We start from the raw sequence: 15,870 nt of genomic DNA, 5'->3' as shown, positions 1-15,870 counted from the left end.
ATCAAAACTCATTATTCACACAGTCCCCAGTGGGCGGGGATCATATCATATCAAAATGTATTTGTCTAGCCCTTTTCACAAGCGATGTCACAGAGTGCTTCACATACGCCCATAGAACTGCCCCTCAACCAACCTAAACCTTCAAGGAAGACAAGGAAAACCATTCACAACCATTATGCACTTTGAGATTTGTTTCAAATGTAAAGTGCGTTACAAATAAAATCTATTATTATTTTGGGAGTGGATATTAAATACATATGACATCAGTTAAGACGACTCTCCAGCTGCTTCGAACCCAAATAAAAGAGTTTGAACCTGTGACATCTTGATCTGTCATCTCATGCTCTAACATACTGAGCTAAACCTAACTGAGTTGTGATTTGTGAAACACACCTGACAACCGTTTGCACTGATTGGCATTAAGATCACATGACCCCGACCACCTATCCAGATAAATTAGATCTAATGCAACAATCCCTAGTGTAGAAACAGTTAGCAGATCCAGCTCTAACATTGAGTCTATGGGAAACCAAGTCATTAAAACTGACTGCTTGTTTTAGATCTATAAATGCTTTCCCAACTGGATGGGCTTAATGTTGTGACCCATCCAGTTGAGAAAGCACTTCTAGATCTAAAAAAAAAGCAGTCAGTTTTGAGAATGCATTCCCCATAGACTTCATTTGTGAAACACACCTGGCAGTTGTTTGCATTGATTGGCATTAAGATCACATGACCCATACCACCTATCCAGATAAATGAGATCTAATGCAACAATCCCCAGTGTAGAAACAGTTAGCAGATCTAGCTCTAACATTGAGTCTATGGGGAACCCTTCAACCTCTTGTTTACAAGACAGCCTCTCTCTGAGCCATAAACTTGATTTTAATATATTCTCATATGTGAGATAAGCCTTCTTATAAAAATATATATTTCATACTTAAAAACATATGCCCGTAATCTACACCGGCTCTACAAGCCTAAAACCATGAACCTACACCTGGATAACACTGAGTATAGCTAATATAACAAATAAAGACCCAAAGAGAATTTCCATATTTGAATCAAAATAGGACAGATAAGAAATCAAGGTGCAATTGCTCCATCTTGTTCCTCCAAGAGGTGGTTTCTGTTGGGGAACAAAATGAAATGCATGTCAATGTTTGCTATGAAGTATATGAATCCATATTGTATGTATGCATATCTAATTATAATCATAACACTGATTTATTCTTTAGTCTGAGTATGAGTAGATAATGGGTGATAATAGCAGATAAATACTGTTCAGCCAAACTAATGTCCCCTCCAATGACTCCCATCTAAACCAACAACTTTCAGAACTGCAATGAGAACTTGTAATGCTCACATGACACTACTGGCTCCTAAAAACCCGTTCCATAGGGCTGCGCTTTACCATCGCCATCTGGTGTTTTACTGTGGGAACTGCACCTGTAATTCTCACTTTAAGACACTAGATGGCGGTATTGAAGCTCAGCCCAATGGCGCTGTCTAAATAGTGCCCCTTAAAAACCCGTTCCATAGGGCTGCGCTTTACCATCGCCATCTGGTGTTTTACTGTGGGAACTGCACCTGTAATTCTCACTTTAAGACACTAGATGGCGGTATTGAAGCTCAGCCCAATGGCGCTGTCTAAATAGTGCCCCTTAAAAACCCGTTCCATAGGGCTGCGCTTTACCATCGCCATCTGGTGTTTTACTGTGGGAACTGCACCTGTAATTCTCACTTTAAGACACTAGATGGCGGTATTGAAGCGCAGCCCAATGGCGCTGTCGAAATAGTGCCCCTTAAAAACCCGTTCCATAGGGCTGCGCTTTACTACCGCCATCTGTTGGTTTACTGTGGGAACTGCACTTGTAATGCTCACATTAAACCATTAGATGGCGATATTGAAGGGCAACCCAATTGTGGCATTTGAATAGTACCCCTTTAAAAACTGCTTCCATAGCGCTGTAATTATTAGCTTCATTGGTAACATTAATCTGCAATTAATAAAAGTATGAATTAGTCAATCATAGCTAAAAATATAATGTTATGTAAATATATATGTCTATTGTATAATTCACGTTTTGTTCATACCAACCAAGTTAACAAGGTTGGGATGTGTGATGTGGAGCTCCCCTGCAGATGGTTTGGTCCATTTTAATTCAACACCTGGACTCTATAAAGCGAGCTCATTTTGTGTATGTGATGGGTACTTAGTGCTGAATGAATGCCTGAAACAGTGGTCTTTTCTTGATTATGGGCACAAATACATTTACATTTGAATTGCTGAACACATGTCTTTTAAAATAAAAAATATGAAGTCACTGATTTGCTTCCATACACCATACATTTGTACGGTACCTGAATTTTTTACATTATGGGATGTCACGGCCCAAACACCCTCTGACGGGCAGGAAACACATCAAAGCTTTCGAGTTATTGTTTTTGTTTTTTTGGCAGATCTATTGTCAAGTGCAAGAGAAATCATTGATTTCTTTATGAGTGTGTCATTATCAATCCATCAGTTTAAAACACCGGTGCTACTACTGAATGCAACATACTGTACCTCCTAAATATTTTCTGCAAACCTATTCAGTTTGTATCAACTACACTCCGCAGAACCCACCTACACCAGGGGGGATAATCTTCCAGGAGGACACTAAAGAAGCTCCAGAAGGTTCCACCCCTGAAGAGAAAAAGGAAACCATATCCTGTTCCAGCTGCTCTACGGAACCAGGTCTTTCCTGAATAGATGTAATCGTTATTGGACTAATCTGCACAGTAAAAGGTCAAACAGACACCATTGGTGACTCAGAGTAGGGTTGTGATCTGATTCTGAGCCCATGTCTCTAAAAAGGGACGTCACGATCCTGGCTGTGACGCAGGTCATTTTATAGTTGTCTTTGGAAACCTAAACAGCTCTGACATGTTTCGCTGGATATACATCCGCCTGGCGTCCCCCTGCATTGTCAATAGGTAAACACTACCCAATCACAGACAAAGTGAATACGCACACACTCGACTGAGCCACGTGACTATAGGATGGAGCCGTCGATTGACACAATATGTAAACACTGATATTGTGTGACAAGGTAGATTAGATATTGTGCAACAGAGAATCCTACAATGGAAGTCTCTCTGACCCTGTCTTTATGGGTAACGATTAGATTCACTCCATGATTGGCTGAATGGAGCAGGTGAGTTCTCACATCGTTGGCCCGCATGGGGGTAAACAGCCCAGGTGATGCAGACCACCCACCACAGCGACATGTTGATTTAGTGACACCGGCGTGACAGCAACGAAGAGGAAATTAAAGATGAAGGGAGATAGCTTGCTGCTCGACACCCAGTCAGACCACAGCTCAACTCTCACCCCACATCAGGCCTCTGCAACCCTGAACCTCAGAGAGACACTGGCAATACTGGGTCAAGTTGCAGGAGAAGATATGGATGGTGACAGCATAACAACTAAAATACAAAAAACCTCGCGAAGGTTTGACAGAGCACAGAATGAGTATATATTCATCGTGTGAAATATTGAGTGACTCAAGTTCCAATCGTATGAGATCTTTAATGGTGTGCAAAGCCTGCATGTGTGTTACATTTACATTAGGACATGGAACAATAATAAGAACAATCTGACAGGACAAATAACAGTCCGGCAGAATGGAACAAGGTGCACATCACTTTAGTATGGAAGATGGTGTATATATGTTCCATTAGATCTTAAGTAAAATAATAGTACAGTCTGGAAGGGATAACTATTTCTACTGTACAAAAACAGTGTTTCCAATGACTGGCTGTAGGACGGGTTGATAGAGGGTTGATATCACACACACACACACACTAACAAACAAACAAACACTACGTCTTTTCCTGACATAGCATAAAGGTTCACTTCTCATCAATGATGTGTTACGGTTTTCGGCACCATCATTGTAGTCATTCGACAGTTTTTAAACAATATTTTTTCTGAAACACCAACATGCACACCCACAACCTTTAGTCTGTGAGTGTGCATGTGTGTGCAAGTGTGTGTTCGTGAGAGTAGTCACGTTCCAGGTCATTCCTCTGTCTCCTCTTCGCTTGCATCGCTCAGAGGGAACTCGCGACACTCTCTCTGTGTCGTGTTGTAGTTCTTCCTGTGCATGGGACACTCCTGGCCGATTATAGCCTACAAACACACACAAACGCGCTTATTATTGGAAAGATATTCAACTGTGTGAGCTCTCAGTCTGTAATGATTTTAATCGTTTAATCTTTGTCTAATGGGCGACTGTGTAATTAATTCCTGCCGTCTGTTTCAGTTACACCTGTCGCTTTAAAGTAACTGACCCTCCGGCTTTCATCATCATCCTAATGATTCCGCAAAAACCCACATCAAACAGAAGCTTCACTAAAGTATACTTTACTAAATTATAGTTCCGGATGACACGGCTTCTAAACGTTTCTGTCTGAGCGTAGAGACCAAAACTGGGGAGAGCACTGTCTTTGAAAGTCTTCTGATTGGCACAGACACAGAAATACTGAGAAACCAGTAGTACACACACACGCGCACACACACACACACACACAGACATACTGTACATACACACACACACAGTCAAGCACACACACATGCAGCTCTGCTCCTTGTGTGTGTCAGGACATGTCGTCCCAGACACTGTGGTGGGGGGCGGCATTAATACCGGAGCCAGGTGAACAGGAACAGGAAAGGCCCAAATATGGTCAGGCGGTTAAAACTTGTTATGATTATTAGTCTGAGCCGGCAGGTGGTTTAAGTAGCTAGTCTGGTGTCCCGTTAGGAATTACTTTTTTTGTTTGTTGACTTGATTAGTTTAATACACAAGCAAAGTCTGAAGTATCACACTCAGGCACACAAACACATGACTCACCATCTTCTCTTCCCGCACGGCTGGGTTCCTGAGGAAGAAGCAGAGAGGCGCGTACAGGATGTTGATGATGCCGATGAGCACCATGAGGTAGGGGAACCCGATGGCTCTCACGAGAGCGCCCCCTGTGGACGGACCTGGGTCACAGACAGGGAACAGGTTCGGGTCACAGAGGAACTGTGACGTTTCTTCAGGACTGTGGTGAGCGTGAACGTTTTTACTCACCAACAGCGAAGCCCATACACAACGCTACATCAGCTATGGCATACACACTCCCATAGACAGAGGAATGACGTATGTCTACCAGGTATCCCATTATGGCCATCATGGAGGAGTCCACCATACCTGAAACACACACAAAAACACATAGTTCAGCAACAGCTCATTGGCCTACGATCCTTTCTCCATACCTGGCCATTTCCTAAGACCTACCAATAGCAAAGCCCAGGCCTCCATTTGGACCAATGAGACCATAGATGCTGGTGGCAAAGGGCACCTGTGGATCAACATGATGTGAAAATGTTGTTGGTTAAAGAACTACATCTGGTACATTCGGAGAGGAAGGGTCATGATCTTAACAAATGTCACATTCTAGAACTGCCATATTAGAATTAGAATCATTACATTCCTCGAAATACGAAGATATCACAGGCCTGCACTGTATACGGTATACAAGACACTACAATAAGCGGGCTGCTCGCTGACCCACAGGACCTAGCCTGTTGACAGAGTGAGCGAGCGGGGGGTTAGCCCGGGCTGGGTACTTACACACAAGAGGCTGATCCCTACGATGAGCATGCCTATCATGGAGCACAGCCACCTGAGGACACAGCACGGCTCAGGCTCCATACATTTACATTTAGTCATTTAGCAGACGCTCTTATCCAGAGCGACTTACAGTAAGGGACAGGGACATTCCCCCCGAGGCAAGTAGGGTGAAGTGCCTTGCCCAAGGACACAACGTCAGTTGGCATGACCGGGAATCGAACTGGCAACCTTCGGATTACTAGCCCGATTCCCTCACCGCTCAGCCAACAGACTCCACACTGTTTTATTGGTTCCTTACTGGGAACCAATAAAACACTCTGTGTACTTTGTGTACACAACCTCCGTGAAAGGACACAGTGTATCTTTTGAAAAGATCACTCTGTTTGGTGCGGTTAATTGAATCATCACAGCAGCTTTGGAAAAAGCATCTGCTAAATGAATGACGCGAATGGTAAATTTTTTAATGGAACAGGGCAGATCGAGGATAGCTTACCTTCCCATTTTATTGGCTAGCAGCCCAAACAGGTTGGTGCCAATGAGGTACGCAATGCTGGCAGGTAAAAAAGCCATGCCTATTGAGACAATAACAGACTGGCAGATGAGAGGAAGAAGGGTTTCTGGAAGAGTTCGATTATTAATTTTCTAATAAATAATTAGAGGGTTTAGGCAGAGGTCACAACCTTTGTGACACTGACTTATGTATTAGTGACACTGCGTCAATGGGCCATACAGAGATCCGACAGGAAGTCAAGGAAATTACCCAGCAGCCACTTTGGGGAGCACATGGTCTGCAGCATCCAGATGGGCAGGGTTGGCTCTAGGATGGCCACGCCCATGTTGGCAAAGCACAGGGATCCTGGGAGTGTAAGACAGAAAGTCGACCATGTTGGATACCTTTATTGCTAATACAATAATGTCAGTGTACAGGTCGGTTCTGTTCTGGTCTGCCCTCACCTGCACTGATGAGGATGTAGGGGTCCTTTAGCAAGGTCAGGAGAGGGGTGCCTTCAACACTCTGTAAACCAACATAGAGGTCAAAGGTCACACACATTCATATTCACACACAAACAGACACACACCCTGACAAAGGAGACTCACCCCAGGTGAAATCTTGGACGGCTGGAGAATGCAGAGTTGTAAGGCTTGGTGTTGGGGGGGAATTCAGGTTGTGTTTAGTCAAAAGTTTTAAGTCTTGCTGCTCCTCTCTTAATGAAACCATCACATTGTCATGTTATATATGCTTACCTCCATCGAACACTGCCAGAAAGGCCAGGATCAGGAACGGAGCACGCTTCCCCACAAACTCATACATCACACTGCCGAACGGAGCTCCAACTGTACAACACAAAACAGAGAGGTGACTTATAGTAGCTAAAACTCAAAGAGAGAGGAGAAGAGAGAGGAGAAGAGGAGATGTTCTCACTCAGGACTCCCATGGCCAGTCCTCCCAGAGCGATCCCCATGGCAATGCCTCTCTCTTCATCATCTGTGTACACACTGGCCAGCATGCCCAAACCTACCGGACAAACACAGCCATGGTTGCTACACACTTATTTATTGATTTTCAAACACTAGATATCATAAACATCTACAGGACAGATCAGCTTATCCAACCAAAACTTCAGAAAACTTCACAAACCACGTAGCAATCAAGATTCTAGTACCTGCCACAGAGGAGAACGAGGATCCGATTCCCTGAAGAGACCGCGCAAAAAACAACAAGGCGTATGTTCCTGAGAAGGCAAACACTACGCAGAAAGAAACGTCATTGTAGAACATGTGCAATATATGGTTTTAACGGAACAATTAAACGCTCATTCAATGCAATAGTACAATGCTGTCATCATATAATTTTAAAGTTGAACCGAGTAAATGACTGTCAGTGATGAAATGGGTCAACCACGCTGTAAAACAGAGCTGCTTACTGATGGTGGAGACGAACATGATGAGGAAACCAGCAAACATGGGGATGTGATATCCAACCCTGCAGTGGAGAAAAGGGCATGACAATATAGATGCATGGAAAGTTTTCCACCCCTGGCCTCTCCCCTGGCCTCTCTCCTGGCCTCTCCCCTGGCCTCTCCGACCCCACCCTGCAGCCCCAACCCAGCCTTGTACCTGTTGGTGAGAGGACCAACGAAGGGGTTGACCAGCAGCTGCACCAGGGCCTTCGAGGCAAACAGGAGGCCCACACGCACATTCTCCTCCTCCAGGAACTGGCTGTCCTCCTGGCAGCCCGCCTGGGTGGAGTTAGTGCTGCCATCATCCTCCCGGGAGAGATTGCCGGGTGAGCTGGACTCAGACCCCCACAGGTTGTAGGTGGTGTTGTCATAGAGGGAGAGGACCAAGGAGGGAGCGGCCCCCCCAGGGGCCTGCGGTGTGGGGGCTTGAGTGGGGGAGAGCGCTGGGCTTGGCTGGAGGGGGGGCAGTGTCTGGCTTTCGTGCTCTATGGCATATAGAAAGGTGGGGATGATGGGCACTGCAGGGGAACAGACAGGACAGGTTAGCCTTTTTTGGGCACAGCATGCTCTTTACTAGACAGAGTGTGGAAGAGAGGTAAGGCCACACATATGTGCATGTCTGTGCGTGTTTGTATGTGTATGTGTGCGTATTTTTATGTGTATGAGTGTGTGTGTGTGCATGGTCTTGAGCAGGGAAGCTAGCCAGGCCCCAGATGCTCTCTGTCTTGTTGAGTCTGACTCACTCTCTGTTTTGCTCTGCTCAGAAGGGCACGGTGATAAATGTCACGGCAGAAAGCTGCGCTGTCTTCATATGATGGGCACCTCCTTCAATACCCAGATGCTTCACGGCTGTGTGTGTGAGTGTGTGTGTACGTGTGTGTGTACTCACCGACCACAGTGAGCAGCATGTTGTCCAGCAGCAGAGCTACACACACCACCACCAGCACCAGCCTGGGGGAACCTCGGCTGGGTTGCAGCCACTCCACTGGGTTCAGCACAGACATGGCTCTCAGCAACACACCCTCAGACTACAGCTACACACACACCCATGTGTACAAAAGCACATTCATGTGGAGAGACAAACGCAGTAATGTGAAAATACACGTAAAGACACATCTACCTGCTTGTTTGCTTTCATGTGTCAGCCAGTCGACTGACCGACCAACCAGCCAGCCGGCCAGCCTGTCATTCAGTCTGCCCGTCTGGTTCTCCTGGGCAGATGGTTATCTCCATGGATGATTGTTTTAGGTATTTTTTTTTCTCTCTCAAGAATAGAATTATCTCTTCTCCAGAGCATGCATTCCCCCTCCCCCCTCCCCGCCCCCTCCATCTCTCTTTCTCTCTTTCTATTTCTGACCTTGCTGGACTCTTCAGTCCTCCAACCCCAGCACCAACCCCAGCACCAACCCCAGCACCAGCCCCAGCACCAACCCCAGCACCAACCCCAGCACCAACCCCAGCACCAGCCCCAGCACCAACCCCAGCACCAGCCCCAGCACCAGCCCCAGCACCAGCCCCAGCACCAGCCCCAGCCCCTGCTCAAATCCTGAGTTACAGCCCCACCTTGCAAGGTGCAGCTCCAGACATTTTTCATTTTCTGTTGCATGAAAAACATTCTGTTCCTCTTTATGTTCTGTCATTCTCTTCTATTCTATGTATCTTTATACTTTTTACAGTTTCAAATGACAACTCTAGGCTTCATAGCAGTTTACACATTCTAAACTATGACCATAAACTATACATTTTATAACAACCATTATACAATTAACATGAATAACATTTGACTGTTTTCCAAGTCAATCCAAATGTTACCACATCATCCAACGTATCATTGAATAATAAAACAAAAACAATAAATGTTAAACATTTGTTTTTATGGTGACCAACTTTATTGGTCACCATAATTGTAAGTCACTAGATCTTAAGCCTCAGTCCTCTCAGAGTGATCTGAGTCTAGCTTACCTCCAGTAGCATCCCGTGCCTTCACAGACGAGCAGCTAGTTGTGATGTTCAACGCTGTTGGCTCTATTTAAGACCTCATGAGACTGTCCTCTCTTCATACGGTACTCTACGCCTCACCCCCTCAATAAGAGAAAACACACACAAGCAGAAGAACACACACACACACACTCACCCTGACCTAAGTGTGCTCTGCGTCACAGAGGGAAGTAATTGCTTGCATCTGCTGTTCTTTATTGAAGAGAGGCATAACCTGCAGGCTGCAGGAGCTGACAATAAGCCGTTATCTGTAATCAGCCACACTACACCCCCCGCCCCCCCCCCCCCCCTGGCTGGACGGCAACCTGGGCCTCTCACCAGGCCGCTCCCACGGCAGTTCTGTGAACAACACATCCCCCAAAGCACCAGCTAACCAGAACTTGAAACACTGTAAACAATGACAGCATCTGGTCTTCAAATTCAGGGACCCGCTGCATGGTCAACATGGATTGAGTACAAATAATGTTTTGAATTTAAAAGGCATTGAAAACGTAATATTGACATTTAAACACCACCACATGTGTTGGTTTTGAATTAAACTCTTTAAAATGCAATTCTGATCCAAAAAAAATCAAGATTCGGAAATTCAGGTTGCCCAAATTCGAATGGTAAGATTCAGATCCCAAAAATTCTAGCCGAAAGGGATTTTGCCGAAAGAATTCAGATTGCAGCATCTGGGATACTAAGGATAGGTAAGGCAATCGAGCCTGAATGAAATCGAACTATCTCACTTCTCCGAGAAGGGTCCAACTGCTTGCCTCAGACCGGACCTCCTCAGACCCCAAGCTGTGATTGTATGACTACTGTATCGATTTTTTAGGGGGGGGGGGGGTCAGAATTTCACCATTCGAATTTCAGCAGCCTGAATTTTTGGGTCCGTTTTTTGAAATAAATAAAATAAACATTGAAATAAATTCGTGTTTCCATAAAGAGGTTAATTCAAAAACAAATTCGGTGGTGTTGAATTAATATTAAATGCCTTTTAAAATTCTAAACACTGATTTGCTTCCATAGCGCCTTGATTGGGGTTTACAGTCTCCTGCAAATGCAGTTTGTTATTTAACGTGCTGACGCTCTGTCAGATGAAAAACAGACGGAACAGAGATTGAACTTCAACAACTCCAATCAAATTATTTTTCCTTAGGTATCAAGAGATGGGAGACAGGGAGGTAGAGATTAGAGGTGGGGGGGGGGACTGAGCACGTTTGAGTCATCTGATATTTTCCTCTGAACTCACGTGCTTCTTGTCGTTGCTGCTTGGTGGCCAAGCTTTCTAAAAGTAAAGGTAAAAGTAATGTAGTCAGTAGAAGCGTAAATAGTTCAAGAACTTCAAAAGATGAAATGTCGTAGGGCCGGGGATGGTGCGCGACTTTCATCCAACTCATTCATGATGTACTCATTTTCACATAGCTTACATGATCAGCTTGATGTATTTTTCATATCGACAGCCAATCTCTAAAGGTGAGACTCTGAGATGGCAATCTTTCCTCCGACCATATCAAACACTAACAAGATCAATGCCACGGTTTCCTTTGCTTGTGATCTAAACATGCATGTGTTCCGGTCGGTCAGGAAGCCACGTTCATCCGTCGACTGATGCGGTTTGTTCAAAGAATATTTGATATTAATCAAAAAATACATTTCAAAGGGCCTGTGCGGGGCGGAGGGTTTGGGATGTTAGCCTGCGGATGTATGAAAGAGCTAAAGTAGCTTTACAGCCTGCGGGTGGTCGGCCTGCAAAGGCGTAGCCTATAAGTAGGCTAGGACCGTAACGCTCACCTGTTCACAAGACAAGGCAGATCACCTGTTCTGTGCCAGTGATTAATAGCACATGCTACTATTCGAATTGTAGGAACTAGCTCAAGCCTGTGGGACTAATATTCCAAAGTGACAAAATGTGGACCCCCACGATCACTTTTCTTCTCATGTGTTCATATTGTGTCGTGCGCTGCTTAGACTCTAACGTGATTCGATCCTCCAAAGAAGTAACGGAGCCCGTGGACCAGGTGAGCGTTTGTGCACCTGCTGGATTTGTCTGTGGTTTCTGGAGGATGTGTTTGTTGTTGACAGTGTTTTACTTTGGTAGAGTATTAATGTGCGCTTGTGCTTGACAGGAACGTTCGCAAAGTGGCTCAGACAGTGAAGTGCACAATTCTGGAAACGCTCGTCGCGCGGTAGACACCTCCTCTAACCGCCACAGCAGCCGCAGTGCTTTGGAGGTGAGTGGCGTCATTGTTTAAGCCGTTTGCCAGTGTGTGTGAGATGCCGGTGTTTTAAGTGGCATTTATCGAAAAATACTTTTTTCCCCCATAGGATGAAACCTGCCGTAACAAATCGAAGAAGAGCAGGACTTCCATCAGACATCCAACTTCTCCTGAAAACAAAGAGAAAGGTAAGTGTTTACTTGTTTTTATATGTAGTTTCAATGTAAGTTTATGCTTAGTTATGCACAACACGCACACCGAATCCCACTTTCGGAAAGTAGTTTATATGCTGTGCTGGTTTTTAAACGTATTAAATTAAGCGTTTCTCTCCTTTCCCCCTCAGTACCAGAAAGGGGCCCGTGTGTGCGCTCCGGAGACTGCGGAGATGGGCTGTGCTGTGTCCGTGATGGGAGAGGAAAAAGTTGTCAGCGGATTCCGGTGGAAGGCGAGGCGTGTTTACTGCGAGGGCGTTCCAAGGTGCGCAGAAGAAGCTTAGAACGCTGCGACTGCGGACATGGTTTGTCGTGTCGTGGGAATGAAAACTCCAGAGGCCTAGGAGTCTGTCGACCTAAGCAGCGAAGGGAAGCGAGACACTCCAAGAGATTGGCTGAGAAAAAGTGTGGATGAACTTTGCGACTAAACTATCCACATTACTTTAATTTGAGTAAAGTGGACCTTGCATTAGTTTTGTGGAAACACGCATCTGTCGCTTAATGTTTCTTCAAAGGCTTTGGCAATAAATTGACAGCGCTATGGCGCCATCTACTGGTGAGATGCGGGTATCTTAAGGTGGCGCCCATTTCCTGGTAATACAACTGCGCAATTTTTTATCACTGCCCTGCCCAGTGTAGAAAGTCAGTAATGCCCTGTAATATTTTCCCCAAGCCATGACTGCTTTGCACAATAAAAGACTGGTTCTTTCACAAGTAAATTGTCTGTTATGGTAGAAAAAAAGTAGGCGACAACATTTTCAAAGGACATTTGATTAAGTACCAACAAAATGAAGGCATTTGTTCCCCTTTATTTTTTAGGATTTAACAAACCGTTGGACTTGAAAAAAATAATGCAAAAGAAACTCTGAAGGCAAGTCACAGATGCAACAAGTTTGGACAAGGAACAGAATGGAAAGGGAAGTAACAAATATCCATGGTTAGGAATGTTGAGGTTTAAAGGGGGAGGGGGCAGGGTGGTAAGCTATAGGGCAGCAAGAGTGAGGGGGGGTGATGTTGACGGGGGCACATTCAAAGCTGGCCACAGTCGGAAACGGTGATCTTGGCCTTGGTCTTGCCACTGCTGGAGCCATAGGACTCGCACTTCTTGATGATGTCTGTGCCCTCGAGAACCTGGCCGAACACCACGTGTTTCCCGTCAAGCCTGAGGAGCAAAAACCACCATGAGCTTGGTCCCACTCGGGCCGCTACAAACACCTACGCAGCCACTTAAGATGGCCTGACAACACATTTAAAATAAGACTTTACTACTAGCTTTCATCAACTCTGAAGACCGGCATCATTGATTTACCAGTTGGTGTCAGCTGTGCAGATGAAGAACTGGGACCCGTTGGTGTTGGGTCCAGCATTGGCCATGGACAGACAGCCCATGCCAGTGTGCTTCAGATTGAAGTTCTCATCGGGAAACTTGTTGCCGTAGATGGACTTTCCACCAGTTCCGTTGTGGTTGGTGAAGTCCCCACCCTAGACGTACACAATCTAGATTACAATCTAGATCACTGCACAAACAGATGGTATTCCCACCATCTTGGATAGAATCTCAGATTACAGAACACACCAATATCTTAATCCTACATAATTTAAGTATTTTCTAATTCTTTCATACTCAGGTCCTTAAACTACACTGAACGGAAGGCACAATTTCAATCTGATCAGATGTACTTTAACTGACGTAGCTCAACCTTAACCATTACTGGCAACGTATCAGATATCAGACCCTGGCACAATCCCAGACACCATACCTGGCACATGAAGCCGGGGATGACACGGTGGAAAGTGGAGCCCTTGTAACCAAAGCCCTTCTCGCCAGTGCACAGGGCACGGAAGTTCTCTGCAGTCTTGGGGACCACATCAGACCTCAGCTGCACACAAAAAAGAAGAACGGTTAGATCAGAGTTCAACTGAATTTAAGCCTTGCTTGGGACACTTGACTATCAGGTTAGCAAACATAGCCACATTATAGAACCCAACCCTGATGTTTTATTGCCCATGACAGCATGTTATCAACCATGCAAGGAGCAAGTGTGTGGGGGAGGGGGGTGGGGGTCAATGCAGACCCGGTATAGCTGCAGTAAAACGAAACGGTTGGGTCGCTAGATGTGCTGATGGCAGCTGTAGGGTTCCTTTACTGCGCACCTGCTAAGGCAGACATGCGTGCCCAGTCAAATATCACAGAATAAATCAAGTGGAGTTGGTGCGGGCGAGTCTCTTCTGGTGCAATTCGAGCCGGACATTCCAACTTGACCATTAGCAAACGAGAAAGACGAGTCATGCAATTTAGTGTCCGCAATACGCCGTTAAGCCACAAGATGCTACAGTAGCTAGAAACACCATGAACACAATAGGCGCAAAATGAACGTTATCTTTAGCAAAATGTACACTGACATGCCGGATCAATTGACGCAATAACATTTCCCGGTGCCATGACTATTTGATACGAGTGACAACTGGTAGCCGTTGTCCGACGCCTACTGAACAACGACGCAGGCTTGGAAGCAATGAGTACTACAAAGAATGGCGCGCGGCCTAGCTGGTTAGTCGCAGTCATTCATTTACACTGGGCGTTGACGAACTGCTATAGTAAATGTAGTTGAGGGGCAAATGCGCTTGCTTAACATCCTAGACATTTTCAAGTACTACCACATCATAAGTAGGGACATTATGCCATTGATATGTTAAGGGAAATCACAGAAAACGCGGGCTAGTTTGGGTAGCTAGCCAACAAGGAAAATGGCGCTTTCAACGCCAAGTCAATCTTCATGCGTAGAGCTAGCGGCTAATAAAACACATAGTACGTCGTGGGATTCAATTAAAAGTACCTTGTCACTAAACTCAATGTTAACTTCTAAAGTGACTTTAAAAAGTACTCAAGGCAAGATATCACCAATCAAGATAATGTGCCTATATATTGTGGAAACAATAGACTGGTTTGCGAAGTTTCCGGGTGCACGTGCACATGGCTTTCTTAACCAAGTTACTCGTGACAGTTGCAAGCTGCACCCCCTCTGCCCATTCTCCATCTCAACCGCTTTCGAGTTCGCTAACGTTAGCCAAGTTAGCTTGTGGGTAATCAGCCAAACACAAATATTTATACTAAGCTTGCCAATGCCAACATTTCCTTACCTCCATAGTAACTCTGCCAAGAACCTTGCCGTCTGCCGAGATTTCGAAAAAGACTTTGGGTAGTGCCATGTTGGCTGATAGTTAACGGGAGGATTCTGTACCAAATGAAGGCCTAACCACGCAAGAAACAGAAGAAAATGGAGAAGTTTGATTTGGATATATATAGTGTGAGAGAGGACGGTCCAAAATGGTCAGGAGTCAATGAGAATCTTATAGTTTATTTGACGTGTTTTTCCACGAATCACGTTTCACATTGGCTGATGGCTCCGCCCATTTTTCAAGGCGCACTGGTTACGATTCGCTAGTTATTCACAGGGTGGAGTTTCCCCTTTTCGAGCTATTCCCGTTGGTCATAAATGACTCGAAGAACGCCTACACGGCGAACCAAGACAACCAAATTGAGCAGCCTGTATACCAGCTCATTTTTGATTGACAGAATGTTCTACCACACAGCTCGTGGCTAAAATGCCGTCTGTGGCAGCTGCGAAATCCATCGGGGTGTGGCTGGCAAACTCTGTACTTCAAACTTATTACAGATTCATATCGTTCAACCACGACCCATAAATAATTTATTTTCTCTCAATACTTTGTTAAAATGCCTGTGGTACACTACTTGTAGCGCGGAACCTTTCGTGAGAACTTGTTGACGTTATTAAATTCACTTTATTAATCCCTAAATTCAAGCGTTCAGTTG

At 45.2% G+C, this 15,870-nt stretch overlaps 2 protein-coding genes and 1 long non-coding RNA gene across 3 annotated transcripts; 1 reads left to right on the top strand and 2 right to left on the bottom strand.

Annotated features, from left to right (window-relative positions):
* Nucleotides 1-3,565: 3,565 nt before the first annotated feature.
* Nucleotides 3,566-9,699, bottom strand: LOC136938108 (chromaffin granule amine transporter). Its single transcript, XM_067231352.1, has 16 exons — nt 9,584-9,699; nt 8,511-8,655; nt 7,779-8,139; nt 7,586-7,644; nt 7,325-7,408; nt 7,084-7,176; nt 6,906-6,995; nt 6,759-6,802; nt 6,615-6,675; nt 6,421-6,516; nt 6,154-6,232; nt 5,661-5,712; nt 5,325-5,388; nt 5,118-5,237; nt 4,896-5,029; nt 3,566-4,174 (listed from the first exon to the last, which is right to left on the bottom strand). The coding sequence occupies exons 2-16, from the start codon at nt 8,623-8,625 to the stop codon at nt 4,064-4,066; spliced, it is 1,563 nt and encodes a 520-aa protein (XP_067087453.1). The 5' UTR covers nt 8,626-8,655; nt 9,584-9,699; the 3' UTR covers nt 3,566-4,063.
* Nucleotides 9,700-11,775: 2,076 nt separating this feature from the next.
* On the top strand, nt 11,776-12,719 carry LOC136938267 (uncharacterized). The gene is made up of 3 exons (XR_010875249.1): nt 11,776-11,838; nt 11,933-12,011; nt 12,167-12,719. It is a non-coding gene; the product is annotated as an uncharacterized lncRNA (long non-coding RNA).
* Nucleotides 12,720-12,790: 71 nt separating this feature from the next.
* ppiaa (peptidylprolyl isomerase Aa (cyclophilin A)) lies at nt 12,791-15,325 on the bottom strand. The gene is made up of 4 exons (XM_067231068.1): nt 15,177-15,325; nt 13,796-13,915; nt 13,345-13,517; nt 12,791-13,197 (listed from the first exon to the last, which is right to left on the bottom strand). The coding sequence occupies exons 1-4, from the start codon at nt 15,243-15,245 to the stop codon at nt 13,065-13,067; spliced, it is 495 nt and encodes a 164-aa protein (XP_067087169.1). The 5' UTR covers nt 15,246-15,325; the 3' UTR covers nt 12,791-13,064.
* Between the last annotated feature and the right edge of the window lie 545 nt (nt 15,326-15,870).

The sequence above is a fragment of the Osmerus mordax genome, chromosome 28 (assembly GCF_038355195.1).
Source record: "Osmerus mordax isolate fOsmMor3 chromosome 28, fOsmMor3.pri, whole genome shotgun sequence".
Lineage (NCBI taxonomy): Eukaryota > Metazoa > Chordata > Actinopteri > Osmeriformes > Osmeridae > Osmerus > Osmerus mordax.
The sequence above is the reverse complement of the archived record's forward strand: the minus strand, read 5'-3'. Positions and strand labels throughout refer to the sequence as shown.